The 21,834-nt window shown below is 43.4% G+C and overlaps 1 protein-coding gene across 3 annotated transcripts in view; it reads right to left on the reverse strand.

The window, feature by feature from the left end:
* KIF27 (kinesin family member 27) overlaps positions 1-21,834 on the reverse strand; it is a 253,192-nt gene that overhangs the window by 81,569 nt on the left and 149,789 nt on the right. For 2 of the 3 annotated variants that reach the window (XM_033927630.1, XM_033927611.1), the window contains 2 exons: positions 15,084-15,260; positions 12,283-12,333 (listed from right to left, as the gene is read on the reverse strand). In XM_033927630.1, coding sequence (XP_033783521.1) covers positions 12,283-12,333; positions 15,084-15,260 — 228 coding nt within the window. The remainder of the gene's footprint in view (positions 1-12,282; positions 12,334-15,083; positions 15,261-21,834) is intronic. The other variant, XM_033927620.1, reaches the window with a different exon arrangement.

Genomic DNA, 21,834 nt, shown 5'->3' on the forward strand with positions numbered 1-21,834 from the left:
AGAATGGGTTACAACGATACATTCACAATGTTCTCAAGACAGATAATTTAGGGAACATACACATTATTTTTACACCAGATTATGCATACAAACAAGGGTACATTTACATTATATTAGCATAGGACAGAGTATATTCACATTATACTAGGGAATTTGGTGCGGGATATAGTGACATAATCTTGATACGTTAACAGCATAACGTACTATGCTCAACGAGTACAGTCTAAGTGTATAATGGTGCAATCATGTGTCAGGTCAATGTACTGTCTCCAAATATTTGAATCAAGCGTTAGGATTGACAGCGGTACATTTTGATTTCCAGTTTTCATTTATACTGTCAAAGCCGGGTCATTGGGTCTCAAGGTTGCCACCATATCCACTCTGTGAAATTTGACAAATGTGTGCAGAGTGGGCCAAGTAGCTGCCCTACAAATCTCCTCAGGGAAGATCACCCCAGTCTCAGCCCACAAAGAGGCTATACTTCTCATAGAAGGTAGAATGAGCCTTAACAGAAACAGGAAACTATTTACCGCAAAAAATGTAGGTTGACGAAATGGCCTTATGGATCCATTTGGAAAAGGTAGTCTTGAAAGTGGGGGCGTCCCACTTAGAAGAACGAGTCAGCACAAACAGATGGACAGAGAGGCGAAACTCATTTGTGACCTCTAGATAGCACAGAAGAACTCTGCGGACATCCAATTGCTACAAAATGTGGCCCTGTTTCTTAGAACCAGGAGGCTGCAAACAGGCAAACATACTTCCTGAATAACATGAAATGCTGACACCACCTTTGGCAGGAACGAAGGAACTGTGCGGAGAGAGATTCTGTCTCTGAGATCCACAGGAAAGGCTCTCTACAAGACAGAGTCTAGAGTTCCAAGACATGTCTCGCTGAAGTAAGGACGATCAGAAAAATTGCTTGTAGCATCAGGTCCAAGAGAGAAGTGACTGACAGGGGCTCAAATGGAGTTGTGGGGAGGCCAGACCAAACTAAGTTAAGGTCCCATGAAGGGAAATACGGTTTGATTGGTGGTCTAATATGAAGAGCACCTTTCAGAAATCTGGTCATGTCAGAGTGGGACTACAGTCTCCAGCTTTGAAACAAAAGAGCCCAGCAAGTTGGACCTAAAGAGAATCCACGATGAGGCCCTGCTTGGAGAATGCTAGCACTACTGAAACAGGATTGGAATATGGTTCCACACTTTCCTGGTTGCATCAATGTTGGAAAGTCTTCCACACCTTAGCGTAGCAGACACAGCAGTAGACTTCCTAGATTTCGGAAGAATAGAGATGACTCCTTCCGAATATCCTTTGCACTCTAAAACTTCATGTTTAATAGTCATGCCATAAGAGCAAAGTGATCGGAATCATCCATACAGACTAGACCCTGAGAAAGAAGGTCTGGTATAGCCTGCAGCTCAAGGCCTCGACCTATGCAAAGATAAATCAGATCTGTGTACCATGATCTGTAAGGCACATCTGAAGCCACCAGAATGACTCTTCCCTGAAGAGTCACAATTCAATGAAGCACCCGACCTATCATGGGCCAGGGAAGAAAAACATACAGTAGAACGCCATAGCTGTACCAGACCGTCTAGGTCCTCACTTCTAGTCTCGGATTTTTCACTGAAGAATGAGACAACTTTCAAGTGCTTTGCCGCTATTATTAGGTTGAAGTGAAACTGACCCCAGTGCTTCAGAATGGCTTGAAATGCTGCCGAGAACAGCACCCATTCGTCTGGATCCAAGATTTGTCTGTTGAGGAAGACTGCTTGAACGTTGTCAACTCCCACCACATGTGCTGCTGAAAGGGCCTGAAGATGGTGATCAACCCAGAGAAAGAGCAGACAGGTTTCCTGAGTCATAAAAGCACTCTTGCATCATTCCTGGTAAGTGACAAGTACCACCGCTGTCACATTATTGTAGAAGATTCGGACCTCTGGGCCTTCCAGAGTCGATTGCAAGTTCACCAGGGCCAAGTGAATGGCATGCAGTTCTAAGTGGTTGATTGACCATTTCCTTTGAGAGAGCGTCTAACGCCTCTGAATGGGATGATGATTACCATAGCATCTATCGTCACAAACACCCAAGATGCAATCCGCAGCAGCATACCCCTGGAGATGGTCTGTAGAAGAAGCCACCAATTTATGCGCCCTTGCCCAAGAGGCTTCATCTATGGAGGCCACGGTGGACCCCAGGACCTGGAGATAGTCCCACGCAGATGGACCTGCTTTGCCCAGAAGGCAAAAATATGTGAGCACAGCTTCTGTCTGCATGCCTCTGGAAGATAAACTTAGCTATGTCTGCATGCCTCTGGAAGATAAACTTGGCCATGCCGTGTCAAGCAAGACCCCTAGATATTCCAGGGACTGCATTGGGGCCAAAGTGCTTTTCCTGGACAAACTGATCCATTGTGCGCCAACCTTCAGCCAGCAAGGGGGCTCTGATCAGCCAAACATCCAAATACAGGTATACCTGCAGCCCCATCTTCCTCAAGTGAGCCGACATGACCACTATCACCTTAGTGGAGGTATGAGGCACTGTAGGAAGACGACCTTGAGGAAGAGTGTTGCCTCGATTTTGAGACACATTTCCTGGGTAGCCTCGGACCCACTGGTTCTAAGGGTGGCATGTCCAGAGGGGTTAGTTTAGCTATCTTACCTGATCGAGACACTGAGGATAACGGTGACTCGGGGGAAGATTTAGCTGATTTTCACGAAGATGAAGACTTTCCCAAGGAGGAAGGTTTGAGCGAGGTCGAGGTTGAAGATTTTGGCCCCATAGAAGACTTTTATGGAGTCGAGGTTGAGGTAGGGGCCAGAATCGGGTCGAGATTGTAGTTGAAGAGAGATCCATTCCCCCGAAGATTTTCTCAATCTGAATTTGATGATGTTTAAGGGCTCGATTTTGAAGTGTGGCACAGCGGGCGCACGACTCCTGATGATGATCAAGTCCTAAACACTGTACATACCACTTTTGTGGATCAGTGATAGAGATCACGTGTTGACACTGGCTACACTTCTTGAACCCTGTGACCGGCCGGGACATGGAATGAAACATGCCCGTGAAATCGAAGCCCAGAGGCTGAGGCTGTGGAGTAGGCCCCACCATGACACGATCGAAAAAACAAACAAAACTCTTTTTTTTTTAAAATCAAACGTGCAGATAACACAGCGACCCTGTAAAGAAAATACATGAGCCGTGGTGAGAGAAGGCACGAGTAGAACTAATTCTTGCGCAGAGCCTTGAAACGAGTGTTTCTTAGCTCTGCAGAAAACTTAGAACTGAGGCGACGCGCACCCTATGTTGGGCGGGAAGGCACTCGTGCATGTGCAGCAGTCGCAAACTTTCTAAAAGTTCTTCAAGCAAGTCTGTTTGTAAAGCTGTCTGCATCGGGGCTCCATGGATGACGTCACCCATATGTTGAGAATATGCTGCCTCCTTATCCTGGGATAATTGCTGCTCCCTCTGGAGATGGAAGGGCTTTAATGTATAGCCCTGTTCCTAAATTTTAAGAGGCTTTACATTTATTATTATTATTAGGTTCTTATATCCCGCCATACCCAAAGAGTTCTAGGCGGTTTACATCCGTTACATTAGGATCCGGTCTGAACCCGGATTTACAAAAATTTTGTCGGAATTGCAGGTAGCGCGGAAGGAGGCAAAGTAGTTTTAGCACAGGTTTATCATAGTTGGGTTAGAAGATAAAATGGAGGGAGTGGGAAACCAGAAGAGGGGGGGGAGAGGGAGGGGGGGGGGGGGGGGGGGGTTGGAGTGTATGCGGGGAGTAAGGACTAAGGGTCTTGTTCGCGGAAGAGGTGTGTTTTGAGAAGTTTTCTGAAGTCTAGGTAGGTCGGGGCCTCTAGCATCATTTGGGCTAGCCAAGGGTTCAGCTTGGCCGCCTGGAAGGCGAAGGTTTTGTCGATGAATCTTTTGAGCTGGCATGATTTTATGGAGGGGAAGGTAAACAACTGGATTCTGCGGGATTTCTTGTTGGTGCAATACATATTGAAATGTGGGGAGAGGTATTTTGGTGAGAGACCAAATACTGTCTTGTAACAGATGCAGGCGAACTTGAAGAGGACTCGGGATTCGAAGGGTAGCCAGTGCAGTTGGTGGTAGAAGGGGGTGATGTGTTCCCATTTGTTCAGGCCGAAAATGAGGCGGACAGCTGTGTTTTGAATCAGTTTTAGTCTTCTGGTGATTTTCTTTGTGGAGCTTAGGTAAATGATATTGCAATAATCCAGTATGCTGAGGATAGAGGATTGAACTAATAGTCGAAATGCAGTGTCATCGAAGTATTTCTTTATGGTACGGAGTTTCCAGAGTGCTGAAAGGCCTTTCTTGACAATGAGGTCGGTGTGATTTTCTAGGGATAGATGTTTGTCAAGCGTGACTCCTAGTATTTTTAATGTTTGTTCGAGTGGGAAAACCAATCCTTTCACCTGGATTGTGGTGTCTTTGATTTTGTCTTTGGGGGTGGCTAGAAAGAATTTTGTTTTGTCTGGGTTGAGCTTTAGTTTGAAGGAGAGCATCCAGAGTTCTATCTGGGTGAGTATGCTAGTTAAGTAGTTGAGAAGATCCTGGGATAGACTGGTTAGAGGGATGACAATTGTGATGTCATCTGCATAGATGAAGAATTTGAGCTTAAGTTTGTGAAGGAGGTTACTGAGGGAGGCGAGGTAGATATTGAACAGGGTGGGGGATAAGGGGGAGCCTTGGCAGAGCATCTTGTAAAATAATATGGGATCTCCACATATCCTGACTTGGATATTTGAATTCCCATGTATATGTTCCCATGTATAAAGTGCTGCTCATTATGTACAGCGTTGCATGAAATATATTTTTTAAATTTTGTTGTAAACTACATAAGAACATAACATAATAAGCAATGCCTCTGCTGGGTCAGACCTGAGGTCCATCGTACCCAGCAGTCCGCTCACACGGCGGCCCAACAGGTCCAGGACCTGTGAAGTAATCCTCTATCTATACCCCTCTATCCCCTTTTCCAGCAGGAAATTGTCCAATCCTTTCTTGAACCCCAGTACCGTACTCTGCCCTATTACGCTCTCTGGAAGCGCATTCCAGGTGTCCACCACACGATGAGTAAAGAAGAACTTCCTAGCATTCGTTTTGAATCTGTCCCCTTTCAACTTTTCTGAATGCCCTCTTGTTCTTTTATTATTTGAAAGTTTGAAGAATCTGTCCCTCTCTACTCTCTCTGTGCCCTTCATGATCTTGTAAGTCTCTATCATATCCCCTCTAAGTCTCCTCTTCTCCAGGGAAAAGAGATCCAGTTTCTCCAATCTCTCAGTGTATGAAAGGTTTTCCATCCCCTTTATCAGATGTGTCGCTCTCCTCTGAATCCTCTCGAGTAACGCCATGTCCTTCTTAAGGTAAGGCGACCAATATTGGATGCAGTACTCCAGATGCGGACGCACCATCGCCCGATACAATGGCAGGATAACTTCTTTCATTCTGGTTGTAATACCCTTCTTGATTATGCCTAGCATTCTGTTTGCCTTCTTAGTGGCCACTGCGCACTGTGCCATCGGCTTCATTATCATGTCCACCATTACCCCCAAGTCCCTTTCTTGGGTACTCTCATTTAATAACATCCCTCCCATCGTATAGTTTCGGGTTTCTGTTTCTCACATGTAATACTTTACATTTCTCAACATTGAACTTCATCTGCCATCTGTTGGCTTCATAAGGTATGTTATAAATGCAATGGTGGACACTTCATGAAATTAGCAGGTAATAGACTTAAAGCAATTTAAAGAAAGCCTTTTTTTCCATACTGGTCAAGCTATTTGTCAAAGTTTGGTTCAAAATGTGTTTTAAAAAGTTCCTGAGGTAATAGGATAATTCCACAAAGCAGAAAAACCCTCACTCATAGGGTTAAGTCATCAATCATAGTAATTCTTGATCAGTCTGTTGGGAAATTCTTCATCAAATTCAAAAACTGACCAACGACCAGGTGCAACTTTAATTACTCATCCTATATTGTAGTGAAGTTACTTGCCCCAATAATTAATGCCCGACGGGACCCGTTTCGCCCAAACAGGCTTTCTCAAGGGTTCCAACAGGGAGCACTTATTTTGGCGTCCTCATGCTTCTGGGGCATCACAGAAAGGGATCTTATCCAATATTTGTACCTGAATTGGCGACCATCAGAATCAGGATACTGAACTTAATGGGCCTTTTGTCTTATTCAACATGGTGTATCTCATGTTCTTTTAGTGTGTGCACTCGCAGTTATTTTTCAAAGAGAAACTACCCGTTCCTGTGCACTTTGTGCAAATGTCCTGGAAATGGGGATAGAGGGAAGGTAAAATATCACAAGTACTTTTGGAAAACCTGTATTTATGGATTGTTTGCCCCCTCCCCTTGAACTAAATACACCCAGGGATTGCCTCTTCTTAACCCAAACTAAAAGTATGTATGCTATGAAGGTGTACTTTTAGTCTAGCAGACAGGGCAATATCCTGGGAAAAGGCTCTGAAAACTGCCTTCTATGGATCCTGATCACTCTCATTCCAAATGCATTAGATGTGTCTGTTTTGATAAGCCCAAAGTACAACAACTGGGTATATAGTGAACAAAAATTGTTCCAAAGGGAGAAATCACAAAAAACGTGAAGGGAACAATATGCAGAAATCTTTCAGACACCTTTTAAACCCGTGTGGTGCTCAGAATCCAGTAATGGATAGGAAAAAAGCTTAACATGGGGACGAACCCCTAAAGCATTTTCACAGAGTCTATCATTGCACCACCGATTTTTGGTAGAAAGGTGAGTAAAAAATCTCTAAGACTTGGTATAATAATGGTTATATGTCCATAAAGTGAAAAAACTTCAATGTGTGAATACTTTGAAAAGCTACTAAATATTAGTTAGACTTAGCTTAAAGGTCCATGCAGCGAAGATCTTAGCAGGTTCTGACGCGTTTCGCCGGAATAGGCTTAAAAGGCTTCTTCAGAGAACCTGTAACGCTGAGTGAAAGATTCAGTTTGTAAATCCTTCCTAGGCAAAAAACATAAGGTGAAATTTGTAGTGAAATTCAAAGGAACAAAAATAATACAGTGTCTCGACGCGGTAGGCTGGATACCTGGTACAAAGGAAACAACTTTCAGTTCCTATGACGTCAGTGCTCAGCTGAGCACCCTGTATTTATAATGTGCAACACTGTCCATCATCAGTGAAGGAACGCCCACCATTCAACTTCTCGATTCAATCCAGTAGGGATCACTGTCCTCCAATGATAGATCCACCTTTGCTCGTGTTTCCACAGCCAGGCTTTAACGTTACCACCTCTCTTGAGGTGAGCTACTTCCAAAACTAGAAATAGTAAATCATTAAGCTGATGTGAAAATGAGTGCCAATGCTGCACTAAGGGGGCTGCCATGTCGCCCCTCCTGATCTTACTTAAATGCTCAGTGATGCGTACCTTGATACTGCGAGTAGTGTGTCCTATGTATAATAGTTTACATGGGCACATGATCATGTAAACTACACCCCGGGTGTTGCAATCAGTATAGTGCTGAAGAATATGAAATTTCGATGAATGGGGGTGGTCAATGCGCATAGTCTCCAGAGCATACGGGCATATAGTGCAGCTGCCACATTTGTGGTGGCCTTTGGACTGAGCTGAAATGTTGGCTTGAGCACTGACAAATTGAGAGGACGTGATGTAGTCGCGTAAGTTTCTGCCTCGCGAAAACGCGAACAGAGGAAGTTGAGAAAGCTCTGGGTGTATTTGCAATATATGCCAATGTGTTTTAATGATCTTTTTAATGGCAAAGGCTCTATATGAATGAGGTAAGGTGCACACCATACGTGCTTCATCCCTGACAGGGGAGTGCTGTAAAAGATATTGACGATGAGCGTATAAAGCCCTTTTAAAAGCCTTTTTAATGATGCCACTCGGATAGCCCCTGTCGGTGAATCTTTGTCTCATTTCTACAGAACGTGCTTTATATTCCTCTGTGTCACTGCATAAACATCTGAGCCGCAAAAATTGGCCCATAGGTAGATTGTCCCTCAAGTGACGTGGATGGTAACTGTCATAGTGGAGTAGATTGTTCCTATCTGTCTGCTTCCGGTATATAGTAGTGTCAAAATGTCCCTGTCGAAGTGTAATACAAATATCAAGAAAGAATATTTGAGTCGTGGAAATGGTAGATGTGAACTGCAGATGTAAATTGCAAGCATTCAACCACAACAAAAAACTGTGAAAAGACTCCTCCGTATTGGTCCATATCAAAAAAACATCATCTATGTACCGCTTCCATACATAAATGTCAGTACAGTAAGCAGATGTGTAAATGTAAGACTCCTCAAAATCTGTAACATATAAACATGCCAGGGTAGGGGCCATAGTTGCCCCCATAGCAGTGCCTTGAATCTGCAAAAAATATTCTGTGTCAAACAAAAAATAATTCTTTTGCAAGGCAATGCTGGCAATGGTTACTAGAAATTCCACTCTGTCTGCTGGTAAGCTGAGTGTCTCAAGATGTCTACGAACTACCTCAATGGCACTATTCTGCGGGATGTTCGTATAAAGGGCCGTAATGTCCAAAGTAACTAAGAAGGACCCCTGAGGAACAGAGTGAGTATCTTGAAGCCACGTGAGCATAGATGTGGTGTCTTTGATATAGGACTTAGCTAAAGTGACCTGCTGTTTAAGATGAAAATCAACAAAGTCTGACAAAGGCTCCAAGATGGAACCTATACCGGAGACAATCGGGCGCCCAGGAGGAGATGAAAGACTTTTGTGGATTTTGGGGACAAAGTAAATTACCGGAATGACTGGGTATGGTTGATGTAAAAATCGGTATTCTTTGTCTGTAATGGTCCCCTTTTCCAGAGCCTGCAACAGGACATGTTGGATAAGATCGGCAATCTCTATCGTAGGGTCCATAGGTAACACTTGATAGTACTGCGAGTCACTGAGTTGTCTCCGGGCTTCTTCAATGTAAGCTGTAGTATCTTGAAGTACTATGCCGCCTCCTTTATCGGCGGGGCGTATGACAATACTAGTGTCTTTAGATAAAGTGCATATAGATTGCATCATATCCCTGGAGATATTGCGTCTGGTATGAGATTGCTGACTTTCCAACATGGCTATATCTCTCTCTACTAAGTTATAAAAAACTTGTAAATGGGGGTCCAAATTGCCTGGGGGGTTCCAAGTGGAGGGTCCAAGTTGGAGGGGTTCCAAGTTGAGGGAGGGCCGGCCTCCCACAAGGCTGGGAGCACTCGGACCACCAAAGGCAGACGGCCCCCCAGGCCCTAACCATTAATAACAACGTGTTCAACTTATCCAGTAAACACTTATCTTCCAATGAACTATCTGTCCTTTCTAAAGGCTTATCTTTTGTCCCATTCACCAACTATAATCCTTTAGACACCAGAATTAGTGTATACAAATTGATCAGAAAATGTAACCTCACACTTTTTTTCAAAGACAAGGTATCAGATTATGACCCTTCGGGACTACATAGACCCTCCACTTGGAACCCCCCAGGCAATTTGGACCCCCATTTACAAGTTTTTTATAACTTAGTAGAGAGAGATATAGCCATGTTGGAAAGTCAGCAATCTCATACCAGACGCAATATCTCCAGGGATATGATGCAATCTATATGCACTTTATCTAAAGACACTAGTATTGTCATACGCCCCGCCGATAAAGGAGGCGGCATAGTACTTCAAGATACTACAGCTTACATTGAAGAAGCCCGGAGACAACTCAGTGACTCGCAGTACTATCAAGTGTTACCTATGGACCCTACGATAGAGATTGCCGATCTTATCCAACATGTCCTGTTGCAGGCTCTGGAAAAGGGGACCATTACAGACAAAGAATACCGATTTTTACATCAACCATACCCAGTCATTCCGGTAATTTACTTTGTCCCCAAAATCCACAAAAGTCTTTCATCTCCTCCTGGGCGCCCGATTGTCTCCGGTATAGGTTCCATCTTGGAGCCTTTGTCAGACTTTGTTGATTTTCATCTTAAACAGCAGGTCACTTTAGCTAAGTCCTATATCAAAGACACCACATCTATGCTCACGTGGCTTCAAGATACTCACTCTGTTCCTCAGGGGTCCTTCTTAGTTACTTTGGACATTACGGCCCTTTATACGAACATCCCGCAGAATAGTGCCATTGAGGTAGTTCGTAGACATCTTGAGACACTCAGCTTACCAGCAGACAGAGTGGAATTTCTAGTAACCATTGCCAGCATTGCCTTGCAAAAGAATTATTTTTTGTTTGACACAGAATATTTTTTGCAGATTCAAGGCACTGCTATGGGGGCAACTATGGCCCCTACCCTGGCATGTTTATATGTTACAGATTTTGAGGAGTCTTACATTTACACATCTGCTTACTGTACTGACATTTATGTATGGAAGCGGTACATAGATGATGTTTTTTTGATATGGACCAATACGGAGGAGTCTTTTCACAGTTTTTTGTTGTGGTTGAATGCTTGCAATTTACATCTGCAGTTCACATCTACCATTTCCACGACTCAAATATTCTTTCTTGATATTTGTATTACACTTCGACAGGGACATTTTGACACTACTATATACCGGAAGCAGACAGATAGGAACAATCTACTCCACTATGACAGTTACCATCCACGTCACTTGAGGGACAATCTACCTATGGGCCAATTTTTGCGGCTCAGACGTTTATGCAGTGACACAGAGGAATATAAAGCACGTTCTGTAGAAATGAGACAAAGATTCACCGACAGGGGCTATCCGAGTGGCATCATTAAAAAGGCTTTTAAAAGGGCTTTATACGCTCATCGTCAATATCTTTTACAGCACTCCCCTGTCAGGGATGAAGCACGTATGGTGTGCACCTTACCTCATTCATATAGAGCCTTTGCCATTAAAAAGATCATTAAAACACATTGGCATATATTGCAAATACACCCAGAGCTTTCTCAACTTCCTCTGTTCGCGTTTTCGCGAGGCAGAAACTTACGCGACTACATCACGTCCTCTCAATTTGTCAGTGCTCAAGCCAACATTTCAGCTCAGTCCAAAGGCCACCACAAATGTGGCAGCTGCACTATATGCCCGTATGCTCTGGAGACTATGCGCATTGACCACCCCCATTCATCGAAATTTCATATTCTTCAGCACTATACTGATTGCAACACCCGGGGTGTAGTTTACATGATCATGTGCCCATGTAAACTATTATACATAGGACACACTACTCGCAGTATCAAGGTACGCATCACTGAGCATTTAAGTAAGATCAGGAGGGGCGACATGGCAGCCCCCTTAGTGCAGCATTGGCACTCATTTTCACATCAGCTTAATGATTTACTATTTCTAGTTTTGGAAGTAGCTCACCTCAAGAGAGGTGGTAACGTTAAAGCCTGGCTGTGGAAACACGAGCAAAGGTGGATCTATCATTGGAGGACAGTGATCCCTACTGGATTGAATCGAGAAGTTGAATGGTGGGCGTTCCTTCACTGATGATGGACAGTGTTGCACATTATAAATACAGGGTGCTCAGCTGAGCACTGACGTCATAGGAACTGAAAGTTGTTTCCTTTGTACCAGGTATCCAGCCTACCGCGTCGAGACACTGTATTATTTTTGTTCCTTTGAATTTCACTACAAATTTCACCTTATGTTTTTTGCCTAGGAAGGATTTACAAACTGAATCTTTCACTCAGCGTTACAGGTTCTCTGAAGAAGCCTTTTAAGCCTATTCCGGCGAAACGCGTCAGAACCTGCTAAGATCTTCGCTGCATGGACCTTTAAGCTAAGTCTAACTAATATTTAGTAGCTTTTCAAAGTATTCACACATTGAAGTTTTTTCACTTTATGGACATATAACCATTATTATACCAAGTCTTAGAGATTTTTTACTCACCTTTCTACCAAAAATCGGTGGTGCAATGATAGACTCTGTGAAAATGCTTTAGGGGTTCGTCCCCATGTTAAGCTTTTTTCCTATCCATTACTGGATTCTGAGCACCACACGGGTTTAAAAGGTGTCTGAAAGATTTCTGCATATTGTTCCCTTCACGTTTTTTGTGTTTTGATAAGCCAACATATACTAAATATAGTAGCTGTCTTTTGATGTTACACATACAGTGCCCAACATTATATTTATGGTTACAATATTCACAAAAGAAAAAAGAATAGGATTCAGTCATTCTCAGGGCCTTGGAAACTTTTAGGTAAGGCACTGCCTGGCATAACTCTATGTAGGCTAAATGGAACTACTAGTACACACTTACTACTGTAGCTGTCTTCTCTTCTGCTGCTGTACATACAATACCAGAAGGATCCTAATGATTTCCAACAGGAAAAAATAAAAAGTCAGTCTGTCTGGGACAGAAATTGGATCACTCCCAGTGTAGCCACACTGTGATAATATGAGGCTATTTATCTAGAATAAATCTCTTCCCCTTTGGCCTCTCTTCTTTCTTTTATCTAAAACTTTGGTTTTACCCCATTGTATTTTCTCTCATTATTTTTTTGCTATTTGTTAAATATGTTATTGATTGAATTGTTTTTATAATTTGAATATTACCGTATTTTTCGCTCCATAAGACACAACTGACCATAAGACGCACCCTAGATTTAGAGGAGGAAAACAAGAAAAAAAACATTCTGAACCAAATTCTCCCTGCCAGGCTCTGCACCCAACTCTACACTCTTTGCTAAGCTCTGCACCCTGTCCTCTCTCCCTGCCAGGCTGTGTACCCTGTCCCCCCCTCTGGTGGCCTAGTGATAGACTGGGACAGGACAGGCTGGGACAGGGCAAAGGGCAGGTAGGCCTAGTGGCTGGCAGGCAGGGCACAAGGCAGGCAGGCAGGGCACAAGGCAGGTAGGCAAATTTGGTTTTGCGCCATGACATGCAGAGATATGTAGCTGACATTCTGAAAGTCCATTAGCAATATAAGAACTATGACTCCATACATGCAACGGGACAAAACCTGGTGTGGATCGCTCTGTTCGGTTGACCTGGGGGAAGGTGGCAACCCTCATTGTGCGTGGAATTCTAGATAAGTGAGCTGCCTCTTAGTCTAATATTAAATGGTATGATGTCCATTTATGCATTTTTACAAAGATTGTTCTGGGAGGTGAGACACTGAAGTGATCATGATTCTGAGTTTATCAACATGTCAGGGAGCTGCCTAGAGGCTCTGAAGTTAACAGGAAGGGGGAGGAGGAAGGCTGAAGATTCTCCTAAGATAGTTAAGGCCTTGCACTGGCCCTGCTCACATGGACCTCTGATGACGACCTGCTGCTGCCATGTCCTTTATTATAGTCTCTACAGAAGTCAGAGTCTCACCCTCCCCATATGTTCCTATTCCTCCTCCCCTCCAGTAGAAAGCACAAATCAACCCACCCTAAAAACAGAACCCAAAAGGTCCCACGATACCTGACAATGTCCGTTAAAGCTCAATGGTGACCTGAGCAGATCTGGGAGGCAGGTGATCCCTGCCTCATCCCCAGGCCCGACAGCAGTTCATCCACTCGCCCTCGGAGCCAGCTCCTCGCTCACCTCCCTGGAAGCTTGGCACTCCTCTAATAAAACTGCTTGCTGTGATCCACATTGGAGATTGAGTGTCCGGGCGGGCCCAACGCACCTCCCCGGACCCCAGGGTCAGGAAAGCTGCTGCCACAGCCACTCAGAACGCCCGCTCTCGTGATTTGGGGCAGCCATCTTTGATTCGAGCACGCAGCGCTCTGCTATTAGCTGACAGGAGAGGCGACATAGACGGAGCCAATTAGAGGTGCCGACGCTGCAGAGTGAGCCAGCGAGGGTAAGGCTGGAGGCTTGGCAGGTTGGTGATGGGGGAGGCGGCTTCTTGTGACAGGTGTTCACGTAATGGAAGCGCTTTCCTTTGGGAACTGCAGCGTATCCTGGTTGGTGGCTGCAGTCTGAGTGAGCTCCTCAGGGTTGCAAAGTCTCCCTTGCCAGTGCTAGACCAGGAGTACAAAAAGGGGAGGGGTGGGTTTGTGGTATTCACTCCATAAGACGTTCCCTTATTTCCACCCACTTTTTTTTTGGGGGGGGGAGTGCATCTTATGGAGCGAAAAATACGGTACGTAATTTCGCTGATAATGGTCAGTTTTTTAATTTTTGTACATCGCTTTGAACGGAAAGATACTGTGATTCATAAATACATTTTTATGTTATGTTATATTTGTATCCCTTCTTTCTTCTAATTTTCTCTCCTATCTCCACTCCCTTCCAGCACAGACTGCTGCTGACAGCTATTCTAAAATAGTACACTCCTCCCTCTATATTCGTGGGGGTTAGGGGCAGAGCCGGCCCATGAATACTGAAAATAACTTTTGGGTCGACTCTGACCCACCCCTGCCTCCCTCCCGCCTTCCCCCCCCCCCCCGGCATCCTGGACCTTACCTGGTGTCTAGCGGTCTTTCAGGGCAGGAGCAATCTTCCTACGCTCCTGCCTCGTGCAGATCACTCATCTAAAATGGCTGCCGTGAATTCCCATAGACTCTCGAGACTATGACAGGAACTCATGACAGCCATTTTGGATGAGTGATCTGCATTGGGCAGGAGCGTAGGATGATCGCTCCTGTTCCGGAAGACCGTTAGACCACCAGGTAAGGTCCAGGGAGGTCCTGTAGGAGTTGTTCCTTCTTCTCACACCTGGGGTTAGGCCTCTATGATGTCACAAAGCCTGAACCATCTTTTGCAAGAAGTGAAAAGAAGAAATTATCTTTGTTGCCTGCTGGAGGGAGGTGGGGTGATTCTGGTTTTAGGAAATCACGAATCAAAATTGCGAGTCCAAAACCACGAATTGAGAGGGGAAAGTGTAGTGGAGATGGGTTGGAGTGCAAGAAAAAAGCTTTGTTGTATCAAATTGCAACAAAACCACAGCCAACAAATCTATCCTTATGATCCAGGGTTACCCCATGTACCTCTTCCAAATTAGTTTCAGATCACAAAAATCTGACTCCCCTTAGATAAGAGCAGTTTGTATTTTTTTTTTTTATTATTATATTCATGCTGTGGCCAAAAAAGTAAAGGTTACTGCTAATTGACAGCATGCAGTACCTGGCTTGACCGAAGTTTCTTGATTTCAAGATGACTTTTTTCCTGTAGCAAAGCTTCTCTCTTGGCCATGGCTGTTTCTCTTTTCTTTAGTTCTCCCTCCAGCTCATTCAACACTTGACGCTGATGGAGAACTTTTTCTACTTCTTCATCCAGCCATTTCTTTTGTTCTTCCAACTTCTGAGTTAAAAGACAAAATACATGTGTTAGAAATCATCTCAGAATGGCCCAGAGGACTTAGCTGGTTTAAAGTCATAGTTCCCAAACTTTTTCTACTAAGAATCACTGTGGTATCTGACTACATTTCCTGGATCTCATTTATTGGCTTATTGTATTGTGTTTATTTATTATTTGCTTTATACAAAGCGAAGTACAAGTAAACACACATAAATTCCGGAACTTGGAGGTGAGGAGGATGGCAGTTTGAGTGCAGAGCTCCTCTCCCTGGACAATCTGCCTGCTTTTAAATATCAGCAGCAGTGGGAGATCAATTGCTTTTACACCTAAGCAGCAACGGGACCAACCCACCAAAAACCCACAGTCCCGGTCCTGCAAAAATATGAGCTCCACCCTCCCTGCAGTTCGCTAGGAAAATCAACTGCTTTTACACCTAAGCAGCAGCAGGACCAGCCACCACTACCAAGAGCCCTTTGCCCCGATCCAGCCAGGCATGTGAGCTCCTCCCTCTGCAGTCCATTGGAGAGATCAATCTACCTGCTTTTAAATATCAGCAACAGTGGGAAATCAACTGCTTTTACACCTCAGCAGCAGCGGAACTATCCGCAACTACCAAGAGCACACAGACCCGATCCAACCAAGAGTGTGAGCTCCACCTCCCCCTGCAGTCCACTAGGAAGATCAACTGTTTTTTACACCTAAGCAGCAACAGGACCAGCCACCACTACCGAGAGCCCTTTGCCCTGATCCAGCCAGACAAGTAAGCTCTTCCCCCAGCATTCCGTTGGAAAAATCAATATGCTTGCTTTTAAATATTATCAGAAGTAGGAGATCAACTGCTTTTACACCTAAGCAGCACCAAGACCAGTCGCCACTATCGAGAGCTTTTGTCCCAATCCAGCCAGACGTGTATGCTCTTCACCATACAATTTGTTGGAAAGATCAATCTGCCTGCTTTTAAATATCAGCAGCATTGGGAAAACAACTGCTTTTACACCTAAGCAGCAGCGGGTCCATCCGCAACCACCAAGAACCCACAGACCCGAACCTGCCAGGAATGTGAGATCCGCCCCCCCTACAATTCGATAAGAAGATCAACTGTTTTTACACCTAAGCAGCAATAGGACCAGCCGCCACTACCGGGAACCCTTTGCCACGATCCAGCCAGACATATAAGATCTTCCCCCAGCATTCCATTGGATAGATCAATCTACCTGCTTTTAAATATCAGCAGCAGTGGGAGAACAACTGCTTTTACACCTAAGCAGCATTGGGACCAACCGCAACTACCAAGAGCCCATAGACCAGATCATGACAGGAGTGTGAGCTCCACACCTCCTGCAGTCCGCTAGGAAGATCAACTGCTTTAACACCTAAGTAGCAGCAAGACCAGCTGCCTATAATAGGAGCCCTTGCCCCGATCCAACCAGGCATGTGAGCTCCTCCCCCTATATCCCGTTTAAGAGATCAATCTACCTGCTTTAAATATCAGCAGCAGTAGAAAAACAACTGCTTTTACATACAAGCAGCAGCGAGACCTACCACAACCACCAAGAGCCCACAGACCCGATTCTGCCAGGAGTGTGAACTCCTCCCCCTGCAGTCCATTGGAGAGATCAATCTGCCTGCTTTTAAATATCAGCAGCAGTGGAGATCAACTGCTTTTACACCTAAGCAGCAACGAGACCAGCCACAACCACAGAGAGCACACAGACCCGATCCTACCAAGAGTGTGAACTCTTCCCCCCATGCAATCCGCTAAGAAGATCGACTGTTGGCTCCGGGCGGCTTTCCCGCAGAGGAGAGAATCCTGCATTCACCGTGGGCCTCATCTGGGGCAGCCTCCTTGGAGCGGCTGGGGCACGGGCAGTGTGTCTGGGAGGGAATGCATGGATGGGAGAACATCGCAGGGGAGGAGACATAGGCATCCTGGGACTGTCTGCCAAGTCTCTTCCCTGAAGAAGCCCTTTCTGGAAACGTCAATCGCTCCTCCTAAACTTACTTGCTCCACTTCATCACTGATGCTGAAACCGTGGATTGAAGACAAAATTTTATTTTATTTTTCTTTCCAGCTTATGATTTATCTTTAATCTTATCTATTGTTTTGCCTTTTGTCTTTGTTTTGTTCTATTTCTATCATTTAAATTTCTCCAGAATTCTACTGTTCAACGACTCCCCCTTCTGCTTCTATTCCTTTCTCTCCTCTCTTCTACCTTCCAAAGCATTTAGATCAATGCTGTCTTGTTAAAATGTTTATTTTATTTTTATTTTTCCTCTAACTCTACTTTTCACTTCTCTATTACCCTCCAGGTACTTTAGTTAGATTGTGAGCCTTCGGGACAGTAAGGGAATTTTTCAAGTACCTTTCTTATTTCTAATCTTAATGTATATTTTCTGTAAACCGCTTAGAACCTAACGGATGTAGCGGTATATAATAAATAAATTACATTACATTACATTACATAAATATCATTACAAACATGAAACCATATAGAATACAATCTAAAAACCCACCCTAAAAACATAAGACATTTTACAACAGTCATCGTCAGTATTCACAGCAATCCTTCCTACAACCACAACACAGTCACCCATCCTTCAGCCATATTTCATTTTACAACAGAGATGGTGTTTCAGCAGTCTTTTGAATGTCATCAGATTCCCCTGCTGCCGTATATATTGTGGAAGCCTGTTCCGTTCCTCTGGACCAATGCAGAAAAACACTCCCCTCCTTGATGTTTGCAATCTTAGCTCCTTTCTAGATGGTATCCTCAACCCATCTCCCCCCAAAAAATACAATTATCAAAATTTGATAATTGTATTTTTTGGGGGGAGATGGGTTGGGGGAATGGGAAAAGGAAATATATCTAATAAATGTGCTGAGATCTGGTCAAATATATTATCACTAGTGTTTAAGCCCGTTAAATTAACGGGTGCTAGATGTCTCCTGCTTTTGAACTTGGGCAGGGGCAGAGGCAGAGCCGGGGCGGGAGGGAGTGACGGTGGGAGAGCAATTTCAAAGCCTCAGCAGCGGCGGCTCCTTGACCAATCCGCGCTTACAACGTCCCCACACTTGCGGTCTGGCTGGCTCCCCCACCAAAGCCCTTTGCAGCGGCAGCCCCTCCCGCATCCGTCCCCACGTCCCAAGCCTCTCCGAAGACCGGCTCCCACGAAAATGGTACCCCTCTGTCCAAAGCCGTGGCAGAAGCCTCCCTCAAGACACATTTCAAATCTGACATATTGTAATCACAAAACAGAAAATAAAATTATTTTTCTTACCTTTTGTTGTCTGGTCATTATTCATATCATGTAGGGGTCCCAGGCTATGGTTGGCTTTTGATAACTCGCTTGCCAGGGCCCCTTCTTTCTTCTTCCCTCCCTCCATCCCGGCAGCTGAAGACAGGCACCTCCCCCCAGTGGTCTGAGACAGGAGTGAGCAGTTAGGAGAGGGTCTGAGGGCAAAGAGGGGCTCAACAGCGCACAACTACCTTTCCTTCCCTCCCTCCATCAAGTGCAGTGCAGCTCCACCAATGTTAAAAGGAGCCGCGTCGAAATCGGAGGCCTGCCACTGCCGTAGCACATTCCCCTCTGCCTTGGTCCCGCTCCTTCTCTGACATATGGGACCGCGGCAAAGGGAACGTGTTACGGTGGCGGCAGGGCTCCAATTTCAAAGCAGCTCCTTTTAACATAGGCGGAGTTGAACTGAAGGGAAGGAACGGTGGGGCCGGGTGAGGAAGGCCGCCTGCTAGGTAGGGGGACAACAATGGCGCTTATGCTCAAGCCCCCGCCGCAGCTCCTCTCTCGATCCTGGTGCGGTTCGAGAGAGGAGTCGTGGCGGCGGCTTGAACATAAGCGCGATTGTTGTCCCCCTACCTAGCCGTGAGGCTGCGGCGGGGTTTCCATGGCAACCCGATCGCGGATCTCAGTGTAGGGCCGGATCTGGCGGCGCCGTGTAGGGCTCACGCCGCCGGCCCCCAGGAGCTCGAGGCCGGTTGCGGACATGCCTGGCGTGGCATAGTGCAGGAGGAGTGATCGGTGGCGCGAGGTAGAGAGCAGGTGATGACAGTGATTGGTGGCGCAAGGTGGAGAGTAGGTGATGACGTAAAACGCGCGCATGCGCACTAAAAAAAACGGGACAGCTCAGGGAACACGTTTTTTTTAGTGCGCATGCGCGGCCTAGCATTTTATTATATTAGATAGAATATTGGTTAAAATTGGATTATAAAATAGATGAATATAAAAATTTATTCTATTAATGTCAATGGTTTAAATCATCCTATTAAGAAGAAGAAAGTATTATCGTTCCTTAAGAATCAAAATGCGGACATCTATTTCATTCAAGAGACGCATCTTTCTGAAATTGAATCTAAAAAGTTATCTGGAGGTTGGATTTTTAAATGTTTATTTGCACCGGCTATAGGGAAAAAAGCTGGGGTGGCTGTTCTGATAAATAGGAAGTGTAATGCAGATTTTAAATTAATAAATTATGATCCTTTAGGAAGATGGGTGCATATCAAAATGGTTCTGGGAAATACAACCCTGGATTTATTCAATTTATATGCTCCTAATTCGAATCAAATGGAGTTTTTCAAACAAGTTCAACAATTACTGCTACCACTGGCTGCTTCTAATTTAATAGTTGCAGGGGATTTCAATGCTGTAATGGATCCGATTTTGATAAGAGACCAAGTAGAATTATGAAATCATTAAGTTTAGATAATTTGATTCAATCTTGTGATTTAGTTGATATATGGCATATTCTTCATTTTAATGATCAGGAATTTTCTTTTTGTTCTCAGGTCCACAAATCTTTTTCACGAATTGATTATATATTCGTGTCTAATAACATAGCGCAGCGTGTGTTAAAAGCAATTATTGATCCTATTGTAATTTCAGATCATGCTGGTGTGTGGATTGACCTTCAGAATTACGATACTGAACACTTTAATTCAATCTGGAGATTTAATAATGCTTTACTAACGGATTCGAACTTTCTGGAAGACATTAAATTGAAGATGTAAGAATTTTTTCAAATTAATAATTCGGACAACATTAATGCTGAGATTTTGTGGGACGCTTTTAAAGCAACAATGAGAGGAAATATTATTTCATATTCAGCATTTATTAAAAAACAACTTAAAAAACAATTTGTTGATTTGGAAAAACAAATTAAAATATTAGAAAATAAATTAATTGAGAAATGGGAAAACAATACACTACAAGAGTTATTAAAAGTAAAAGTTAAATATAATGAGATTTCTTCTCAATTTGTGAGGAAAGATATATTTTATAGACAAGTTCAATTCTATGGTAATTCAAATAAAGCTGGAAGATTATTAGCAAATTTTCTAAAAGCAAAAAAAAGAAAATCTAAGATTATTGCAATTAAAGATACACAAGGTAATACACACACTAACACTAAAGATATTTTAACACAGTTTCTTGATTTTTACAAAGATTTATATTCTTCTGAATCTTATGAAAATAAAGAACAAGATGGATTAAATTTCTTAAATTCATTTATTGGACCAAATGTTCCGGATCATATAAAAAGAAGTTTAGAAGAGCCTATATCTTTAAAAGAAATAGAATTAGCATTGAAGTCTCTTAGAGTTGGATCCGCTCCGGGTGGTGATGGTTATACTGTTGAATTTTATAAATCATTTCAAAATATTATTTTACCATATCTATTAAATTTGTATCAGTATCAGATGAATAATGGGAATATATCAGGTACTATGGCTGATTCAGTGATTATTGTCTTACCAAAACCAAACAGGGATTCTACCTTGGTTTCAAATTACAGGCCTATTTCTTTATTAAATGTAGATCGTAAATTGATTGCTAAAGCATTAGTAATAAGATTGGCAAAAGCTCTTCCTTTTATTATTAATGTACACCAAACAGGATTTATTGCTAAAAGACACTCATCAAATAATACTAGACTAGCATTTCACTCTTTAAATTTAGCAAAAAATATTAATGATCCAGCTTTTATGGTATCTTTAGATGCAGAAAAAGCATTTGATAGAGTGGAGTGGAGTTTTATGTATCAAGCTCTGGAATGGTTTGTAATAGGCCCTGGTTTTATTAAAATGATTCAAACATTGTATAGCTCTCCTGGTGCAAGATTATATATTAATAACAATTTATCAGATAGATTTAACTTGCGTAGGGGAGTTAGACAAGGATGTCCTTTGTCCCCCTTACTTTTTGATGTTGTTCTGGAACCCTTATTAATTGCAATTAATCAAACTAAGGAGATAAAGGGAATCCCATTCTCTTACTGGGAATTTAAACTTTCTGCTTATGCAGATGATATTTTATTATATTTGAGAGAACCGGGGAGTACTATTCCATGTTTGCTTAATCTTCTAGAGAAATTCGGTAAATTTTCTGGATATAAAATTAATTGGAGTAAATCTGAAGTTCTTCCAATTAATGTTCATTGTACCAAGGGACTATTTGACTCATATTCATTCATCTGGAAAGATGATGGTTTAAAATACTTAGGAATTATTATCAAAAATACAATTGAAGATACTGTTAAAGAAAATGAAAAACTTTTATTAAGAAA

Source organism: Geotrypetes seraphini, chromosome 1, assembly GCF_902459505.1.
Source record: "Geotrypetes seraphini chromosome 1, aGeoSer1.1, whole genome shotgun sequence".
Classification (NCBI taxonomy): Eukaryota; Metazoa; Chordata; class Amphibia; order Gymnophiona; family Dermophiidae; genus Geotrypetes; species Geotrypetes seraphini.